Source organism: Nicotiana tabacum, chromosome 9 (genome assembly GCF_000715075.1).
Source record: "Nicotiana tabacum cultivar K326 chromosome 9, ASM71507v2, whole genome shotgun sequence".
NCBI lineage: Eukaryota > Viridiplantae > Streptophyta > Magnoliopsida > Solanales > Solanaceae > Nicotiana > Nicotiana tabacum.
The window spans coordinates 86642915-86663347 of NC_134088.1; the positions used below are offsets into that span (position 1 = coordinate 86642915).

The window sequence follows — 20433 nt, forward strand, 5'->3', positions numbered from 1 at the left end:
TATATTGTATACATATACACACATGTACATAGTTAGAGAAAAATATTCTGGGTGAATACAGCTGCATTTGACTGTCAAAATATAATGTCGACAATCATAACAAACGTAAGTACTTTTGGGAGAAGTTTTTACAATTTACTGTGTCAATGCAGATGTACCTCTATGTTTAAATTTTCCTCAATGTTTTCAAAAGGCAATATTACGCAATGATATAATTGGTATCATATATACATTTAAAAAAAGAAAAAAACTGACGTTTGTCTGAGAATTTACATAGAACAGTCTAAGTAGGCGTTTGGACATGAATTCCAAAAAAACAATTTCAAATTTGGAATTTCACTAAAATTTGAATTGAAGATTAAGTTGTGTTTGGTTATAATTTTTGCAACATATTTGGATGTCTTTTTTTAATATATTTTGCAACTAAACACTAGCAACCTTCCCATTTTCAATTGAAAAACTGGTTCTCACCAAATTTTCAAATTTGAAAATGCATTTTCAAGTGAAATTGGAAAAATTGTAAGATTTTGATAACCAAATATTATTTTCAAAAAATATTTTGAAAAAAAAAAAAAATTCTTATGTCCATACGGACTCAAGTTTGTACATTCAATTTTTGCAAACTCTAAAAGAAAATACTACTACCTAATAATCTTTTAATGCTTAATAATCACATTGCCAGGACGGGGTAATGAGTTCTAATTTCGGAGGTTGTATGAATCAAGTTAGGAATTGTTTTAAAATCTAAATAATCACAAAATAGCTAGATAATAGGAATAATGAAAAAGGGACTTTTTCGTATATATACCAGATTTTAAACTTATTTACCCGATTTTGTCTAAGTTTTCTTATTTACGGAAAGTAACTAAATTTTTTTACAAAATATATACAAATTCGGTGAAAATCTACAATATATCTACAATTTATCTACAACTTAAATATAATTTTTTCTTATAGAATCTGATAAAAAAACTACAATTTATATACAATTATGTTAGTTGTATATATTTTGTATGCCGTTTATACACCCGAAATACAAACACACACATACATACAATTTTTTATGTCTTTTTTTCTTTCTTTCCGAGTTTCAATCTGAAATTCCAACCTAAACCACCTCGAATCTTCACCAAATTCTCTAAAAATTGAGATATAAATTCCAAAAGATATTCCCAATCATTTGCAACAACACTCAATCCAAACAAATAATAATTTTTCAAAATTTGATTTTCAAATTCAAAGTTTCGAAACTTTTTAATGGTTGTCAATGAAATTCGCAATATCAATTACGTTCTAACTCTATAATTGTTAGAAAGAAACTTCCGTTAACAAGCAAACAGATTAAATAAAAGCCAAATTAGACAATTTTCAACCAAAATCTCAATGCTTTTGTAGAAGCAGAGAATGTGAAACTTGAAATAAATTATGCAAAAGAAATTTTGGGCGATTGCTTACGTGGGGATGGGAGGTGGGATACGCTATCTGTGTATTATTTGAAAGATGTGGGGATTGGGGTGGGTACGTTGGAAAGCTAATTAAAGCCCTATAATTTAGGGATATTAAATTATTCCTAAAATATATATTATTGGTAAATTGTATATCAAATTGTAATTAAACTAAAACCTCTTTAGTTATGCTAAATAAGTTTCTAAAATAGTATAGCTCGGTAAAAATTCAATAAAAAAACAGACAATGTGAAGCATCTTCAAGGAATATAATTGGCGACAGCATATTCTCCTCCAAAGGCCAATAAGAGAATAAGGGCATATTCTCATAATATAATAATACTTTTAGAAAGAAAGAAGTGTGAATCGAAATTATAGCTAAAGTTTACTGGATACAAAAATAATAAGTCATACTTACATTTTTACATTTAATTGTAAGGTTTTAATATTCACAGAAAACCATCTCGATTATTATTACTACCAGTACCAAGTACCCACTGAAAGGCCTATTAGATTAGTGAAATTGTGACCTTCCTATTTTCAATTCATGGGTTCTCTCTTACTCTAAGGGAAAAGAAATATAAAAAGAAAAACGATGAAAACATGCGTGTGTATTTGTGTGTGATTATCTTCATTTTTGTGATCTGGATTTCATGCTTTTTGCTGGTTGCTATAACAATAAACATATCATAATCTAGTTCGTTCAAGATTTACACGACTATAAGGAGTCACAACTCAAAACTTAATCCATCTAACAAGAATTTAAACAATTAACAAATACTAGATTGAATTACACTTTAATATTTATTACTAATATTCAAAATTGGCCAACCTACTCTAGGCGGAGTTGAAGGGCTATGGCCCAGGTTGGACTGAGAAATTAAATTCCTCAAACAGAAAATGAAAGATAAGACACATTTTTTATTTTTCCAAGGAAAGTTCAGTGTTGCCCTCATGTTAGATCCGATTAACGGTCCACAATTTCTTCCTTCACGTTCAACATGAGATCCGACGGTCTAAAAAGAAGCACCGAAATAAGCTAGGGTTATTCGTATTATTATAATTTTCCTACCACAACCAAACCAAGTCTTTTGATAAACACCGATTCTCTCTCTAGAACCTTCTCTTTCTCTTTTGCAGAAACAGTCACAGAAGATGGTGAAGGGTCCTGGACTTTACTCCGATATCGGCAAAAAAGCTAGAGGTATTTCTCTTTCCTCTTGTTTGGTTTTCATTTCATTGTTTCATACTGGGGAAAATGTTTTTTGATATAATCATTTTCATTATTTCGTATATTTATGTTTTGGCTGTTGTTGTCGTTTAGATCTTCTGTACAGGGACTATGTCAGTGACCATAAGTTCACCGTCACTACCTATAGCTCAACCGGAGTGGTCAGTTTTTTTCTCCATTTGTATATTTTTTATTTATAGTGTATTATTCGGGCTTAGTGCTGTGGGTTTATCATTCAATGTTTTTGCTTATTTTTCATTCGTGCTTGCATTTTGGTGTGAAATATGTAGTCGTGATAAATTTTACAAGTATACAGGAAATTAGAAGAATATAAGGGGGGTGGGGGGTGGGGGAGTAACAATTTTGGTCTTATGCCGCTCTTATCAATATAGCGAAATGAAATAATTACTTTAGGGGATGAGGAATGGGATGTTATTTAATTTACACTTTTCCTGTATTATTGGGCGGGTTATTAACTTATTTTATGACGGTGGTGGCCGGACCAACTTGTGCACCTCGACTATTCAACCGGCCTGCTACCTCCTATCAGCGCTTGTATTAGGTAGCTTCGCGCACCAAGGCGTATAGCCTGTTTGGCCAAGCTGGAGAAACCAACTTATTTTGAGAAGTGTTTTTTTCAAAAGTATTTTTGAAAAAAGTGCTTTTGAAAAAAATACTTTTGGAGAGAAGTAATTTGTGTTTGACTAATGACTCTGAAAAGCACTTTTGAACAATAATTTGTGTTTGGCCAAGCTTTTCAGAAAGTGCTTTTAAGTATCAAATTACGAATAAGTACATGGATAGATTTATTTAATAGTTAATAGGGCAAAGGTCCAAATATGCCCTTGTACTATAGGAAATTGAGCACATTTGCCCTTCGTTAATACTTTAGCTCAAATATGCCCTTACCGTCACATAGTTGGTCCATATATGCCCTCAGGGGAGTAACAATTTTGGTCTTATGCCGCTCTTTTCAATATAGCGAAATGAAACTAATTACTTTTAGGGGATGAGGAATGGGATGTTATTTAATTTACACTTTTCCTGTATTATGGGATGGGTTATTAACTTATTTTATGACGGTGGTGGCCGGGCCAACTTGTGTACCTTGACTATTCAACCGGCCTGCTACCTCCTATCAGCGCTTGTATTAGGTAGCTTCGCGCACCAAGGCGTATAGCCTGTTTGGCCAAGCTGGAGAAAAAAGTACTTTTGAAAAAAATACTTTTGGAGAGAAGCAGTTTGTGTTTGACTAATGACTCTGAAAAGCACTTTTGAACAATAATTTGTGTTTGGCCAAACTTTTCAGAAAGTGTTTTTAAGTATCAAATTACGAATAAGTACATGAATAGATTTACTTAATAGTTAATAGGGCAAAGGTTCAAATATGCCCTTGTACTATAGAAAATTGAGCACATTTGCCCTTCGTTAATACTTTAGCTCAAATATGCCCTTACCGTCACATAGTTGGTCCATATATGCCCAGTTACACAGTTGGCCCATATATGCCCTTTTCGAAAAGGAATACATCCAAACTAATTAGCTCTTTCGTTAATCGTATTAAAGTGTATTACAAACACTATTTCCTTTGTATTAGTACCTTTTTTTCTTTACCTTTCTCTTTTCTTTCTTCTTTTTTCTTTTCTTCTCTTTTTTTTTCTTTTTTCTTTCTCCCTTATCCGTTTTCTCCATTACTGATGTCTTCTCCATTTTCGTCACCAATTTCACTTGACAAAACTCATGAATTCCAATTACTAAGAAAATTCTCCCATAAGGTAATCAAGTTCCAATTTCACTGGCCCTATAAATAAATGAAATTAAATTATTCCAAAAATTATGGTTTAAACTTTAAAATAATATAAAAAAATCTCAACCTTTAACAATACTCGAAAGACCAAAATATTTAAATTGTTTCCAGAAAGATAATTTAATGATTAAAAGCCTGGAGTTCAAGTTGTAGTGTTATAAATTTGAGTTGTTAGTCTTTTTTCAGCTGGACATTTTCTATTTTTTTATTAACTATGTAAATTAGGGGTGTACATGGAACGGGTTGGTTCGATTTTTATCAAAATCAAACCAAACTAATTATATCGATTTGGATTGTTCGATTTTGTTGGATTTTCGGATTTTTTGTTACATAAATATTATTTCAATCTTACTTTGTTAAATTTTTTAGAACTAAATATATGTTCAGTAAAAATTAAAAAAATTAAAAAACATATGATCTATAAAAATATTCTTATGGGAGAATTTTCTTAGTAATTGGAATTTATGAGTTTTGTCAAGTGAAATTGGTGATGAAAATGGAGAAGACATCAGAAATGGAGGAAATCGGATAAGAGAGAAAGAAAAAGGAAAAGAAAAAAGAGAAGAAAATAAAAAAGAAGAAAGAAACGAGAAAGATAAAGAAAAAAAGTACTAATAAAAAGGAAAGAGTATTTGTAATACAATTAACGAAATAGTTAATTAATTTGGGTGGATTCCGTTTCGAAAAGGGCATATATGGGCCAACTGTGTAACTCTAAGGGCATGTATGGACCAATTATGTGACGGTAAGGGCATATTTGAGCTAAAGTATTAACGAAGGGAAAATGTGATCAATTTCGTATAGTATAAGGGCATATTTGGACCTTTTCCGTAGTTAATATTATAAGTAAATAAATAATCTTAAAAATTTGTTATTACAGGCAATAATTAAATCTTTTCATTTTGTTTAAGTAAAATATGAAAATAAAATTTAAAAGTACTTAATTCTTTTAATATAAGTTAAAAATCATTCACCCCTAAAGTCACTATATATTAGAAAGCTATCCTAAAAATAATAAGAAATATTTATACATTAATATCCTCAATATTAGGTTTAACGATTATTTTGGTATATACTATATTTTGTTAAGGGTATTTTTGGTAAGAAGAAAAGTCAAAACTGCTTCTACTTTTGGGAAGAAGCTATTTTTTTTCTCCCAAAAACCCCCCCCCCCCCAAAAAAAAGCTTGGCCAAACACCTCAAGTTGTGAAGAAAAAGTGCTTTAGAGAAAAAAGCACTTTTGGTCTCTTGAGAAGCTTGTCCAAACATGCTAGTAGGCAGATGAGAAAAATCACCTATTATTTTATTCTAACTTCCAGCAGAGTGTGTAATTCTTGGGAAGGATTTCCTCGATGTTGCCTAACAGTGGATGTATGTAGTGGATGGCTCACATTGTTTAACAATGGTCTCTTGTTATTGAAATTGTTTTGTGACCAGTTAAGAGTATGTCACTAAATTCTCTCTCTCAAATTTCAGGCTATTACCTCATCTGGTCTGAAGAAAGGTGAATTATTCTTAGCCGACGTTAACACTCAGCTGAAGAACAAAAATGTTACCACTGATGTAAAAGTGGACACCAATTCCAATGTGAGTTTGTAAATACTTTCATTACCTTTTATTGCCTTTTTCCTTCTGATTTTCAGCTTGATTACTGGCATCTAATATTGGACTGCCTATGTTGAATAACTTCTAGTATTTTTAACTGGAGATACTATTTTTGAATTTATATGCTTTGGAAATGTTAGGTGGCAACATGTCTGGCTGTGTGAGCCATATTGATCTGGTCACGATTTGTTCTGACTTGATCACTTGATCAAACCTTCCCTTAAAAATATAACCCAAGAAATCTAGAAAACCAAAAGTAAAAATGAAGGATTCCTCTGAAGTATTAATTTGGTTACTGTGTATTTTGTTTCCTTCTTGCTGTCTGATTCAATGCATGTCCATGGAGTCGATACCTTTCTCCTTGTGTATTGAAAGAATGTGTTTGTTTGCCTGTTTGCGTGTTCTCCTCCATTTTGCTGTTGGATCTCTCCTGCAGACTATCTTTTAGCCACTTAACAGCATCTCAGACGTTAAATCTTTCTGGAAAGAAGTAAGAAACTGATTGTAATGTTGTAATGGCCAAAAGGTCAATTTCGATAAGAGCCAGTGCTTCCTCTCGAACAGAGCTTCGTCGGTTTGAGAAGGTGAACGACGAATCCGAGTGATCGAAGGTTCAAGTAACATTTTCACTGGTGTTGGTTATGGTTATGTGCCAAGTGCCTTGATCTAACCCCCCCCCCCCCCCTCCTCCTCTCTCTCTCTCTCTCTGATTTGTGAGGTTTCCTTTAAAAGATGTGGATTTTCTTCTGATTTATAAGAGAATTTATTTTCTGAGCATGGTAAGACTTTTGTAAACCGAAGCACAAAGTTTGTGCCAACATACATGCAAATCAGTTCTTTTACATAACTGTTGGAAGCTGAGGAAATCTAACATCCTATCTGCTGTACTAACATCTTCTAGTCTACACTGAAAAGCCAAAAAAAGATATATATCTCTATTTCAATGTATGTATACTTTCACATTTGCTCCCAAACATCGTTGATTCCTTTCCTTCCAAATCACCCGCCATATGCAGGAAGGAACTTAAAAGTGATTTGAGTAAATTTTAAAAGTGAATTTGTCAATCTTTAGAGTGATTATATATCTTATAGAGTTGTAGTTCAAAGTAGGCATTATGATATTGGTAGGGGATTGAATGATGGGAGATGCAAATACCTCCAAATGCAAACTTTTAGTAACAGAAGACTGAATGGTCAAGTATGATAATCAAAATAAATGAGTTTTCTGGTAGTCAATAACAAATGAGTTTCACAACCAAAGTCGAAGGACAGTCAATTGGGGGGAGGAGTAATATGTTTTTGAGTTATCTAACTTGTTCTTCCCTCTACACTCTCCCAAAAAGTTCTCTGTCTTCTTTTTTTGGTTTTGATTTTGAGACTTATTGATTGAGAAATTGACAAGTTCAAGTTTCTTTTGTCCAAACTGAGTTGGAGCACAGCCCGACACTCTGCTAATTAATTTGGATTGAATGATACAGGTCTACACTACCATCACTGTTGATGAACCTGCACCAGGACTCAAGACAATCGTCAGCTTCGTATTACCAGATCAGAAATCTGGAAAGGTACCTTTGCTTTTAACAATATTTCTCTGCAGTTGGTTGGTAGTTTAGAATTGCGTGATTCCTAAGCAAAAGAATTATGTTACAGGTAGAGCTCCAATACTTGCATGAGTATGCTGGGATCAGTACTGGCATTGGACTTACAGCAAGTCCTCTTGTCAACTTCTCCGGCGTTGCTGGCAACAATACTGTTGCTTTGGGCACTGATCTATCATTTAACACTGCCTCAGGCAATTTCACAAAATGCAATGCTGGTCTGAGTTTTTCCACTTCTGATCTGATTGCTTCCTTAGCACTGTAAGTATTTGTCTGCCTCCTTGTACATATGTATTTGTTAGATTCTAAATTGAGCAAAGTCTGTCTTTTAGCCATTCTTTCTCTTTCTTTTTGTCAAATGATTTCCTTGTAACGTCTTGGTTTTCTGTCTTTCTCCAAGAAACTCTTTTGGGATTTGAATTATTTCAGCCCGACAATGTCCCTTCTATTGATGAGATACTATTTTGAAATGAAATGAGGGCTGTATAATTGCATTAAATGTCTCTCGGATTTTGAGGAAATTTTGACTTGGGGACCTACATGTTCTATCATCAGTCTTTGTTGTTTTCTAATCTTAGATCTTTTTTTGACTAAGCAATAATTTTATACAGGAATGACAAGGGTGATACCCTTAGTGCTTCCTACTACCACACTGTGAAGCCGGTGACAAATACAGCTGTTGGAGCAGAGTTGACTCACAGCTTCTCAAGCAATGAGAACACGCTGACCATCGGGACACAGCATTTGTTGGACCCATTGACCACGGTGAAGGCTCGGGTTAACAGCTACGGTAAGGCATGTGCTCTCATCCAACACGAGTGGCGACCAAAATCCCTTTTCACAATATCTGGTGAAGTGGATACCAGGGCAATTGAAAAGAGCGCCAAGATTGGGTTGGCTGTAGCCCTCAAGCCATGAGTCTGTTACTACCTTACAGAGAAGTGAGTGAAGCAGTGTTGTTTTGTATGGTCCAGAGTAATAAATTAGATAGACTTGTTTCAGCACATTATCCTTCTGCACCAGTAAGAATAAACCTTCAACTGGTAATGCAAACTCATGAATTTTTGCTTATATCCATCCCAAATGTTCATTGAGGGACCAGTTTTTGCCTTCACCTGGCTTCATCATTCATGCAATTGATTAATCTTTATTTGTTCATTATTTAATGGTACGAACATTTTCCCCTTATGATGTTGAATGTCAGTGATGGCACAGAGGCTCTCCAAAGAGAGCTTTCAACCGTCCTTTCTTCTTTTCTTAGTCCTTATCAGGAAAGAAAGTTTGACTGGAAGACCTTTTGATTGGTGCTAGTTGCTTGAGCATCTACTGGGCGGGATCACTGACATATTTGGTTGCTATTAAAGGAGATCTTGTGAAGCACACTGCATCTATCGTGGATGCCTGTTAGCTTTGTTAGTCTTGGTGGAAAATGTTGTTAGCTACTATCCGCTAAAGTTTACATCTACGATGCTCACTTTGGCTACAATTGCGTAAAAGAGCTCACTGAACACCGAAGCTATATAGTGTAGTTTGTATATTCTGCCAGTGTCCCCAGCTCCTCTCTATACACTTAAAAGAAAAAAGAAAGGCAGCCCGGTACACTAAGCTTCCGTTACGTGCAAGGTCCGGGAAGGGCCAGAGTCTATTGTAGATAGCCTTACCCTGCATTTTTGTAACAGACTGCTTTCCTGGTCACATGATAGCGATTTTATCTGTTACCCCAAGGCGCTCATTTAAAGAAAATGTTAGTAAAAACCCATTTGTTTCTCAAGTACACCTATTTTCCGTACCTTCCTTGAAATTACTACTACAGAGCATCACATCAAATACCGTGTACAAGTGTTTAAGAAAATAGCCTGCTATGTGTAGCTAGAGTATGTGCACACAATTAGTTCTTGCACCTTTCCTTTTCTAACACAATACATGGAGAAGTGCCCTCTTTCTCTCAAAATCATCATATCTGCATCGTAGACTAGATGTTTTTCCTTGAAGCAAACTGTTCATTTATTTACCTCTGCTGTGAAAGTCACATCCTCTGGGTCATGAGGAATGAAGACAATAGATGAATTAGAGGAGGCACCTATCTCCTTCATTGTGTCAAAGTATTGGGTAATCAAAATCATATCCATGATATCCTTGGATGATGCCCCAGGAACACTATTAGAGAACCCGAGTACACTTTCTTTGAGTCCTTCTACGATAGCTTGACGTTGACGAGCAATGCCGAGCCCTGCTAAATACTTCGATTCTGCTTCCGCTTCTGCTTGCTTTATCTGCAGAATCTTCTCTCCTTCTGCCTTCTCGTATGCAGCTTCTCTCAATCTTGAAGCTAGTTTACCAATTCACATTAGAAGAGCAAAGGCTAAAATTTTCAGACCACTTGATCTTGGACAAGCTAACAGCTAGAGAAAAATTTACTTTTATTTAAGGGATAAAAAAGTAATCTAGTGAAATTTAAAGATAACCATACCTGCATTAATCTCATTCATTGAACTTTTCACTTGATCATCTGGTTCAACATCTACAATAAGAGTCTGAACTATCTCATATCCATAAAGAGACATTGCCTATGTAATTCCCCAAGGAAAATGAGATAGAGACTGAATTTAGTTTCTTGACTTCTATTTGTTTGCATAAGAATTGCAGTATCAATATAAAGAAATACCTTTGCGAGTTGCTTCGCCACTGTTTTGGCTATCTCGGTTTTCTGTTCAAATATTTTATCCAGTTCCAATGTTGGCACAGTTGCCCTAATAACTGACAAACAGAACGAAACATGAAGACAATATAAGGTATGAATAAGTAAACATCTCATCATTATCTCTACAATATGGACTGGAGGTAAGGCAATATCTAACTATGTCATTCACTATATAAATGATCACAGTCCGAGTCCCAGCAAAGACAAAAAGAAGTTAGGTAATTTCTTGGATAGAATTGTTCGGTACCCGTGATAGGGGAGCTAGCAGATAGAACATACTAGAATAGTAGGATAGTCCATTTGTCCGAAACATGGTTATGCAAAAAAATTGGAAGAAGCAATCCTGAAAATTTTGGATATAGATGACCTAAAGTACTGCAACAATAATAAAGTGTGAAATTTACGGAAAAAAATAGTTATTGAGGGTGCTGTTATTTGCACAAAACAAAAACGAAAAGATCAATTATCTTTTTTGCAGGTACAACAAAAAAAAAATACACCTAGAAAATTTTGTTGGTGGAGACCTGATGCAATATGTAGAAATTACAAGCAAACAGGTCATGTTACAAAAGTATGTAAGTTTAAAGACGCTCAACACAACACTCACACTCACGCACAAACAGCAGAAGCAGTAATTGAGGAGATTTGCTTTTGCATTTTTTTTAAGCATAATAAAGTTATGATAATGGACAGGCATAATGTTTGCATCTCACCATCAAAGACATATGCTTTAATCTGCTCTTTTGTGTTGCTTAGCTTATAGAAGGCATCTGCTGCCTTATCTGCCAAGGCTCTATACTGGATTGAAGCAACCAGAATCACAAAAACATTATCCTGAAATTATTAGCAAGCAAGCAAAGATAAATACACTTCCTGGAGACTATGGTACCCTAACCATTTCAACTGGAAATTGAAACTTCCTTTCCAGAGAAATAAGGATATCATTCTTAAGTAACAACTAGCCTTTGACCAAGAGGATAAAAAAAGAAGACAAATATATAGAACAAACCTTAGTCTTGGATTCACAACGAATGTCAAGTTGCTGTACTCTGAGAGAAAGATAACCAGCTAATTGGCTTCCAAAACACCATGGCATCAAGTGACAACCAGGACCAATAACATCTTCATACTTCCCAAAATTTTCCTTTATAGCAACTGTGGATTGATCCACTTGAATACAACCCAAAGCTTGCCCCATAACTTCTATGATCACAAGAAATAAATATTATTTAGAAAGGATATTCTTGATTTCAAAGTTTAAGATAAAATTAACATCTGAATCTTGGTTTATTCAGATTGACAAGATCTTGACTCAAGATTCACAAAGGGTCTTCAAAAAAAGATTAAACAAAAAAAAATAATTATTATTAGTATACCAATCTGTCTACTTGGTTTTCAAATCAACATTTATATGAAAAGAAGTTGATCTATGTCTAAAATGGTAAATGTGATAGTTGATATCTTTTCTAAGCCAATACTTTTGGATAAGACCTCACTAAATGAACATACAGAAAAAGTCATTTTCAGCAATAAGTTGGCCATTTTGTTATCATTCTTCAGTGCAATTACGAAAATGCACCAAAGTAGTCATTAGGTGGTGGAAGAAACCAGTAAGATGGACGTTTTTTAAATTAAAAGTGAGTCCATGTAATTTTGACGTGTTTGTGTTTCTAATTAGTGGGAGTACATGTTACAGTCTAATTAGTCACCTATGTGAAATTAAGGGGAAAAATTCTTTCCCATTGTAGAAAATGCTCCACTTTGATATTATGCATTAAAGTGATCAATGAATATATGAAGACAAGTGTTTTGCATTCATCGGTATAAACAAATTACACGGTAATATCTTTTCTCCCAAAAGCAACTCCAAATATCCTTTGCTAGGTTTTGGATAAGAGTGTTAGTCTGTCGGTACGGTGCAATATTTAGATATTTTGATTCGGTATTTTCGGTATTCGATATTTGCAATATTTAGATATTTTGATTCGGTATTTTCGGTATTCGATATTTTCGGTATTAGATTTCTTAAAATCCTATACCAATATCGTACCTAATTAAATTCGGTATGGTTCGATTTTTCTTCTTTCGGTTTCGGTTTATTCGGTTCGGTAACTTCGATTTATTCGATTTGAATACTAACTAGTGCATAGAGCCATATACTCTAATATTCTTAATTAAAGTACTCAAAAATACAAAACTGAAAATATTTGTTGATAAAAGTTTTGTCCAAAACCAGCAAATATCGACTCATAGAGAGAAAACTGTACATAAAAGAATAAATTTGATCATTAGAAATGTCTTGTTACTTGTTTAGAGCTAATTGATAAACTTAGAGAATAAATAAAAGTAAAATTTTAGATTTTTTATATTTATGTTATAATTGATAATATGTGTTTTGTCTAATATAATATATATTTCGGTACGGTATCGGTATTTCGGTATTTTATTTTAAAATACCATACCTAATACCAATTTTTTTAAAAACTTAAACCAAATACCATATCAAAAACCAAAATATCGAATACCAAATATCAAATACCAAAATTTTCGATTTCGGTATGATAATTCGGTATTTACCAAATTATGCACAACCCTAGTTTTGGATCATAATTTAGTACTGACTTTATCTCCACTTCTTGAGGAATTCTTTCTTCTAATCACTGGATTCCGGAGTAATTCAAACATGACCAGCTTTTGGAAAAAGCATGAATTCCTTGGTTGATTATATTTGATGAGTCAAAAATTGCACGCACATCTTATTGTATAACCGTGGTGTCCGGATCAACTTTTGCGCACCTTAATTAGGGTACTTGTTACCTCCCGCCAACATTATTCATCTAATAAATTGGATAGTTGTGCATTATGTTTTGCAATTTTACGCTTATAAGAAAAGGTTGGTCTCACTATAAAAATTGCCTTCAACAAAGAATGTAGCTCAACTGTCAAACCAGAACGGTAAAGTAACAAGCAGAACAAACAAAAGTATAGTATCTGCTATGACATGAAGACTGCAGTTCAACAATTGATATACTTTTTTTTGGTTGACAAAGCTGACCGTTTTCTACGTGCTACACTCGACAATATGAACCTGCAAGTAACAAAAAATTTACCCTTTTTCTGAGGAATTGAATCAGTGACAATTACAAATCCCCCCTATGACTGGGTCTGAGAGATAATTGGGAGAGTGTGTGACATCCGACACAGAAATATATTTACTCAATGGTGCTTATGCTAGTTTCTTTCCAAGGAGGAGAGTTTAGCACTCTCAAAGATCACTACATCATGTAAAATGTGTACTCCGATTTCCTTGCCAGTCATCCAAGGATAAATGTGGGCCAACAAAATCTACGGAGGGCGATAGGAAAGAATGATAGAAACAGATTTCTTCTAATCCAATTCTATGCTTTGCCATTTGGCTTTGGTGAATTCTGAGGAAGTTGATGATGGTGTGGAGAAGCATGAGAACCATTTGGAATTGAAAGACTTCTTGGTTGCTGCTGTCCATACCTTGAGAACGATCCCTGCGTTTTAAGGCCATTTCTTGTATTTGGGCTTGATCCAACTCGGTCAGCTTGCATGGTCTGAAAATAGTACGAGGAGCTGGCCATGTCCTTGAGGTTCGGCAAAGGCTTCAAGGCTTCAACCACTTCACTCATCATAGGTCTAGCTTTGGAATCCCGGCAAAGGCATCGAGCAGCTAACTGTGCAGCTTTCTGTGCACCTTTTATAGAAAAATGACCTTCAAGTCTAGGATCTATTAATTTATAGAACCTTCTTCTTTCACCCAAATGTGGCCGCGCCCACTCAACAAGGTTATGCTCCCCATGTGGCCGGTTCTTGTCCATTGATCTCCTACCTGTCATCATTTCAAGCAGAACTACACCAAAACTGTAGACATCACTCTTTGATGTCAAATGTCCTGACACAAAAGAGTGGCACGCGTTTCAATCAGTAAGAGGGAAAGATCATCTAATTAATGGAAGTTTCAGTCAGAAGATGGGAAGAACATTCAAGAACCTTTTCAACTGTGGTTCAGGTCATGGAGTTGTACAGAGACATTAATAGTAGGAAATACTAGATTAAAACGGTTTGAAGGATTTGTAAGCGAACTAGCATCCAACTAGGTGGGACTTGAAGTGACACAAAGAAATTTGATAAAGCTGAGCAGGCCATCCAACTGACATATAGGTAAGTATTGTAGGAAGAAAGAGATCGACCAAGATTGTAGCTTTACCTGTCATCACATACTCAGGAGCTGCATACCCATATGTTCCCATGACACGAGTAGAAACATGGGTCTTGTCGCCCTCTGGACCATCTTTGGCAAGTCCAAAATCAGAAAGTTTGGCATTGTAATCCTGAGAGAACCGTGTTATTAGAAAAATGATAAAAATGGGAGAGATCAATTTGCCAATGTGTTTGAACACACCGCATCTAGCAGAATGTTGGATGTTTTGAAATCACGGTATATCACTGGTCTTTCTGCTTCCTCATGAAGAAAAGCAAGACCTTTTGCAGCACCCAGAGCTATCTTCATCCGGATGGACCACGGAAGAGGCAGGGACCCTGATATTACAAAGTTGCATAAAATAATGCAAGGACATTAACATTTACAGCAGAAAACACAGATAAGAACATAAGCATATATTCTAGAACTTCGTAAGTACCAACATCCACTTCACCAGATTCAGATAGCAATACTGAAAAATCACAAGATAAAAGCCATCATATTTTGGTTACTCCAGAAATATGCTAAATGCAAAAACCTGGAAATATATAATGTATACAAGACCAATTAAGGCTAGCTGTTGGAGTAACATCACTTGTCTTCCCCAAGAATCACCAAACCCTCCTCTAAATTTGACTTTCTTCTTCCCTACCAAATTAACTATTTGACTTTCTTCTTCCCTGCCAAATTAACTACGGTTGCTAGTGGCTGAACCATTGATCACATATAAAAAATGCTCATGCATTACATTTCTCAGCAGAAGGTACACAAACTACAACTGCCAAACGAGGATCAAGGAATTCTAGCAAAAGTGCAAAGGAATCAATCATATAAGCAATTGATAGATTTTGTCTGAAGTAATCCTATAATATTCCTTAAGAAGTGCCAATCTCAAATGCCTCACATTAGGGGGGAACTAACAAGGTTTGACCCATGCAGTCTCAATTCAGTTTTCCTAGTGTTCAAATATAGGTGAAGCCTAAAGATCAAGATGCTCGGTGCTATTACTTTTTATCATGCTTTATAAAATGATAGTGCATTTCCTAAAGGGATGATTAACTGTCATTCTTCCGGAGTAGAATGAACCCCCTCTCTCTCTCTCTCTCACACACACACACACACACCTACACATAAGAACTCACTCTATACTCTTATCTCACCATGCTTTTTTCACCACCATCATCGCATTTTCCTAACCTAAATCCTCACTTCCACACTAGTCTTTACCTTGATTCATCTGCATCATGAGGAATCAGTGGCGACGAGGTTTTCTAGAAATGGAAGAGACAAATTAATTGATCAACAGGAATAACATAGATTTCACTTCGGGGTGAAAGGATAACATAGATATATATACTGCACAGTTTCTAGCAATAGAAACAGGTCTTGCTGATTTCAATGGACACATTAATCATTCTTATCTTGTGGCTAATGTCGCAATTGTTTAATTTCTTTAGTAACTGTTTTTTATTTCACTGGAAATGGATTTTTATGTGCAGCAGGCATTGAGGGTCACAGACAACTAGCAGGTTAGACTCGAGGTTGAGCTAAGGAATTACAATCTCCAAACTAGCAGGAATCAAGTGAGAACTTGTAGGTTGTTCATAACACTTAAGTCCGATCTACAGGTTGGTATTTCAAGCTAAGCTGAGACAAGCAAGTCGTTATTGATGAACTAGAAACCTCTCGATTCTAGCTCTTTAGGAATTATATAATGGCCAGAAGAATTTATCCAAAGCACCCAAAAAATAGGGTAAAGCAAAAGCCAAAATATTTAAGCTGATGCTTATAAACCCAAGATTAACCACTATCCTGTCCAAGAACTCCTTTCCCCTTTCTCTCTCTGATCTTCCATTTCCTCCTTTCCCCTTTCTCTCTCTGATCTTCCATTTCCTCCTTTTTCCCCCTTTCAAGCAAGCATCAAGAAAAACACAAGGAAACTTGGATTCCTTATGCGCCACACATGGATATCTTTCCATCGATAGATCAGAGGGTCCCCCCTTGAACAAATTCTTAAAGGTTAGGTTACTACCTGCTTCTACGGAAGAGGTTTACTTTGTACTGGACTCTTCTCTGACTAGAAGAGCTGCGCCTAAGACTCTGAAGCGAAGGAAGGTGGTCCCGAGCCCCCGTTTTTTTGTTCCCATTGGGTTTACCTTGTTCACAGGTCGACCCCATGGCAGCAAGAAAAGGCGATCTTGTGCTATACTCCGGTGATCTCTTTCCTACCGAGACACGCCACAGCTTTGGGCGACCCCTTCCCCTTCATCTTTTTTTTCGTTTCAAGCATGGACCTTAACTAGATATTTTACCATAGAACTCATCTTCACAGATGGTTAAAAAGCAACAAGAGAACTCAAGTTATAAACTGTGAGTAGTGATTTGGCACGTGACTAAAGCAACTAAAGCTTGCTGAGGAGATCAGCAATATGCACGTGAATATTTACTTAATGTTTTCACGTACGCAAGAATTTACTTATGTGCAACAAAATCTTCTCCAGTAATATATACAAAACATCATCTCTTTTTCTTTCTTCCTTCTCTTTTTTGTGGATTAATTTTGCAAAAGCAGATCTGGCACCAATCTTTAAATATAACCAAAATTCAGAGAATACAACAATGTAAAGTATATTAGAAAAGGGTCAATTACATACTTCTGAAAAGATGGTTCTCCAAGCTTCCTCGAGGCATAAATTCATAAACTAACAGCCTTTGATCATCTTCAATACAATAACCAATCAGTTTAACTAGATTGGGATGAATGAGGTCACCAAGAAAATTTACTTCAGCCTGTCAAATAAGAAAATACATTAACATAAACCAAGATGAAAATAAATAAAAACAAAAAATAAACAAGAAATACATCATAAGCTTTTAGATAAAATCAGAGAGCAACAAACCAGCCATTCTTTGTGACCCTGAAGCCCATCATGATTTAGAGTTTTCACAGCAACTGTAAGCCCTGTCCCTGGTTTAACAGGTGCTGTCCCATTCTCTTCAATCCACCCCTTGAAGACACAGCCAAAACCACCTTCACCAAGAAGGGATTCTGGTCTGAAATTTCTTGTGGCCAACTTCAAATCATTGAATGTGAACTTCCGAAGCCGCGAAAAAACTTTAAGTTCCTCTTCGAGCTTGGAGGTGGAAGCATTACTTTCTGCAATACTTGTGGTCGTGGATGAAATAATTGGAGCAACAGCCTGGTCTATGCTTGTATCATTTGCGGATTTACTTTCTGCAAATAATGATAGAAAATGTTAGCACCATGAGTACCAATTACCATTAAATAAATACATTATTTAGATTAATCTTGAAAATCCCCAAAATTTTCCTATCAGGATAGAATAAAGTGATTAAAAAAGTATCAAGCAGTCAACCTATATACTTACTGAAGTGAGTAAAGGTGCAACAAATGCACATGATACATGTGCATACAGAATTATACTTAAGTCTATAAAGTTTCTAATGGTTTATTGATCTGTTCCCATTATGCCAAGAGAACTATGATTCCATTGACAAATTGATTTTTTTTTTTCCCGAATATTCAGCTGGTTTATGCTTGTGTCATTAGTAGATAATTAAAGATTTGATCCATTGTGCTAATCTATAACTAGATGACATTAGTAGTCTAATTTACAATCTTTCCTTTAGCAAACACAAGAAAATAGCTAAGATGTTAGGAGTAATTGTTTTCGGATAAGCGAGAAATCTCATTGTTTTCGGATAAGCGAGAAATCTTTGACGACCAGCTAGCATGCGGTCCAAAAGTTGGTGGATAATGGGCTCGCTTCTCTAACTCCTCCATATAAAAGTACCAGGCTTTTAGGTCTTCCGCATGGTTCGAACTCGTGATGTCCGCCTAATCCACACATCACTCTATGCTCTTACCACGAAACCAAAGCCCTAGAACTAGACAAGATATTAATTCTATCAAATCACACTTGTGAATTACTAATTTGAAATCACAAAATGTTGAGCGTTCGGTATTCACAAGGCTCAGAGGAAAATGAAAGACAACTTAAAAACTGACATGAACTAGGTGCTAACGGATCCCACAACCTGTTGGAAGTTGTTTTGTTCACTGAAGAATTATTACCTAGCAGTTTATTACAAATTCATCACTAGAAAATCATATCAGAAGCTGAGAGAGGATGATATATAACAGAAAACCTAGCATTGTTTCATCTCTTGCCATTGATTGTTGATTCAAATTAAGTTTACCTGGCAATTTTGACATAACAGAGGTGAAGTTTTAATTCAAGAATATTGTGACACGGGCGAACATTAAACAAAAGAAAAACCCAAGAACAACATTAATGACAAGAGAATGCTGCACAACAGCAACTTCAATTTCCGGAAACACAAACATTGTTACCCTAACAGTAAGTGGGGCTTTCCAAAAGAGATACTTCGGAAGTTCCTAGGTTTGTTCTAGTAATGCCTCTAGGAACTTCCTGAATCCAGTTAGCCATCCTGAAATTCTTTAAACTGCCTTCATTATTAGCTCTTCTGAGTAAATATGATCGACTTCAACGGCTAGAAGAAACATGTGGAAGCCATCTTTCCACCTCAAATTTTCAAATAGTTTGCACACCATTTGGCAAAATTGAATGCATTTCACTACTTAAGAAGTGGAAAGATTAATACTTCAAATGAAAGCAGCAAACATTCTGAAGCTAATAACAACCATAAGGAATGGCCTCAGTGACAAAATTCTTTATAAGGTAGGATCAATCTTCAAAGAAAACCAAGGAATAATGCAATTAAAACTTCAAAACATAACAAAGCATGCAATTTCTACAAAAAGAGAGTGAAGGATTACCACAGTGAGTGCCGATGCCACTGATGGAGCTATCAACTTTAGATCTTGAAGAAATACAGCTACCAATAAACCTCAACTTTATCCAACAGCCACTCTCCTCTACTTCCCCTTCTTTTTTCTTCCTTCCCTTTGTTTTCTCTAAATTCCAAGACTCCCCCTTTACACCATCACCACCTAACCCCATACTTAACAATACCAAAATCAAACTCAAAAATCATCAACCCCTTCTCCCCCCGCCCCCACCCCACACGCAACCTAAAAAATTTGTTCTTTTAGAGAATGAAAAAGGAATTCCAAATATCTCTACTTTCTTCAGAGCCAAATCCTCCAATAAATATACAGATGAAATAGCTCAGACCCAGTTCAAAAGATCAAGAAAACATGACATTGAAAGCCTCCAAAAGAGCTAATTTTGATTGAGATCACAGGCAAAACAGAGAACCTGCCCCAAGCACTGTACAAACAAAGCTGGTATCAGATAATCCCACTTCAAAAAAGTGCCCCTAAGAAATGTCTGCTGCCCAAAGATATTGAAATCTTAACAAATAGACTCAAATATGCTGCTGACCAGTTCCTGGCTCCTTAATTGAAAAAAATAATACACATAATAAATGAAATATATAGAGTACGGTTTCGGGCGCGGGGGGGGGGGGGGGGGTAATATATGTCTAGTTACAGGAATGTATGTCTTAGTGGGGTATAATTGGATAACAAAAATTACTATAAATTGACAATATCCTGAAAATAAATGTCTGTGTATATAAAAAGTTTTGCAAAATCATAAATTGGTGTCAGTCCTAATAAGAAGAAAAATTACTAGTACAAATTAAGTACAACCTTGTAAAAGTTAAGGTTTAATATTTTTTTATTCTGATTAAAGTTATATATTTGTACAGAACATGTGGAAATTTCAAAGAACCTTGTAACTTTAATAATCTTACTTAATCATTTCAAGTTAGTAATAGACAAATTGCCTTGTCAGACTATATAATGGTC

At 35.3% G+C, this 20433-nt stretch overlaps 3 protein-coding genes across 3 annotated transcripts; 1 reads left to right on the plus strand and 2 right to left on the minus strand.

Annotated features, from left to right (window-relative positions):
- The first annotated feature begins 2491 nt into the window (after positions 1–2491).
- LOC107818419 (mitochondrial outer membrane protein porin of 36 kDa) lies at positions 2492–8800 on the plus strand. Its single transcript, XM_016644424.2, has 6 exons — positions 2492–2649; positions 2770–2837; positions 5960–6070; positions 7567–7653; positions 7739–7947; positions 8298–8800. The coding sequence occupies exons 1-6, from the start codon at positions 2601–2603 to the stop codon at positions 8602–8604; spliced, it is 831 nt and encodes a 276-aa protein (XP_016499910.1). The 5' UTR covers positions 2492–2600; the 3' UTR covers positions 8605–8800.
- Positions 8801–9418: 618 nt separating this feature from the next.
- LOC107818420 (hypersensitive-induced response protein 1) lies at positions 9419–11773 on the minus strand. Its single transcript, XM_016644425.2, has 5 exons — positions 11397–11773; positions 11101–11221; positions 10352–10443; positions 10157–10253; positions 9419–10015 (listed from the first exon to the last, which is right to left on the minus strand). Exons 1-5 carry the CDS (start codon positions 11583–11585, stop codon positions 9687–9689), a joined length of 828 nt encoding a protein of 275 aa, XP_016499911.1. The 5' UTR covers positions 11586–11773; the 3' UTR covers positions 9419–9686.
- A 1575-nt stretch (positions 11774–13348) lies between these two features.
- On the minus strand, positions 13349–20025 carry LOC107818418 (serine/threonine-protein kinase PBL34). The gene is made up of 6 exons (XM_016644423.2): positions 19438–20025; positions 17516–17850; positions 17270–17405; positions 14817–14953; positions 14622–14745; positions 13349–14306 (listed from the first exon to the last, which is right to left on the minus strand). The coding sequence occupies exons 1-6, from the start codon at positions 19619–19621 to the stop codon at positions 13786–13788; spliced, it is 1437 nt and encodes a 478-aa protein (XP_016499909.1). The 5' UTR covers positions 19622–20025; the 3' UTR covers positions 13349–13785.
- Between the last annotated feature and the right edge of the window lie 408 nt (positions 20026–20433).

Coding starts and splice junctions, on each gene's coding strand:
- LOC107818419 (XM_016644424.2), top strand. CDS start 2,601: ATGGTGAAGGGTCCTGGACTTTACTCCGATATCGGCAAAAAAGCTAGA. Junction 2,838..5,959: donor CCTATAGCTCAACCGGAGTG/GTCAGTTTTTTT, acceptor CTCAAATTTCAG/GCTATTACCTCATCTGGTCT. Junction 7,948..8,297: donor CTGATTGCTTCCTTAGCACT/GTAAGTATTTGT, acceptor AATTTTATACAG/GAATGACAAGGGTGATACCC.
- LOC107818420 (XM_016644425.2), bottom strand. CDS start 11,585: ATGGGGCAAGCTTTGGGTTGTATTCAAGTGGATCAATCCACAGTTGCT. Junction 11,222..11,396: donor GTTGTGAATCCAAGACTAAG/GTTTGTTCTATA, acceptor TAATAATTTCAG/GATAATGTTTTTGTGATTCT. Junction 10,016..10,156: donor AATGAATGAGATTAATGCAG/GTATGGTTATCT, acceptor TTGGTAAACTAG/CTTCAAGATTGAGAGAAGCT.
- LOC107818418 (XM_016644423.2), bottom strand. CDS start 19,621: ATGGGGTTAGGTGGTGATGGTGTAAAGGGGGAGTCTTGGAATTTAGAG. Junction 14,954..17,269: donor GGAGAACCATCTTTTCAGAA/GTATGTAATTGA, acceptor TTGTAATATCAG/GGTCCCTGCCTCTTCCGTGG. Junction 14,307..14,621: donor TCCTGAGTATGTGATGACAG/GTAAAGCTACAA, acceptor CTTTTGTGTCAG/GACATTTGACATCAAAGAGT.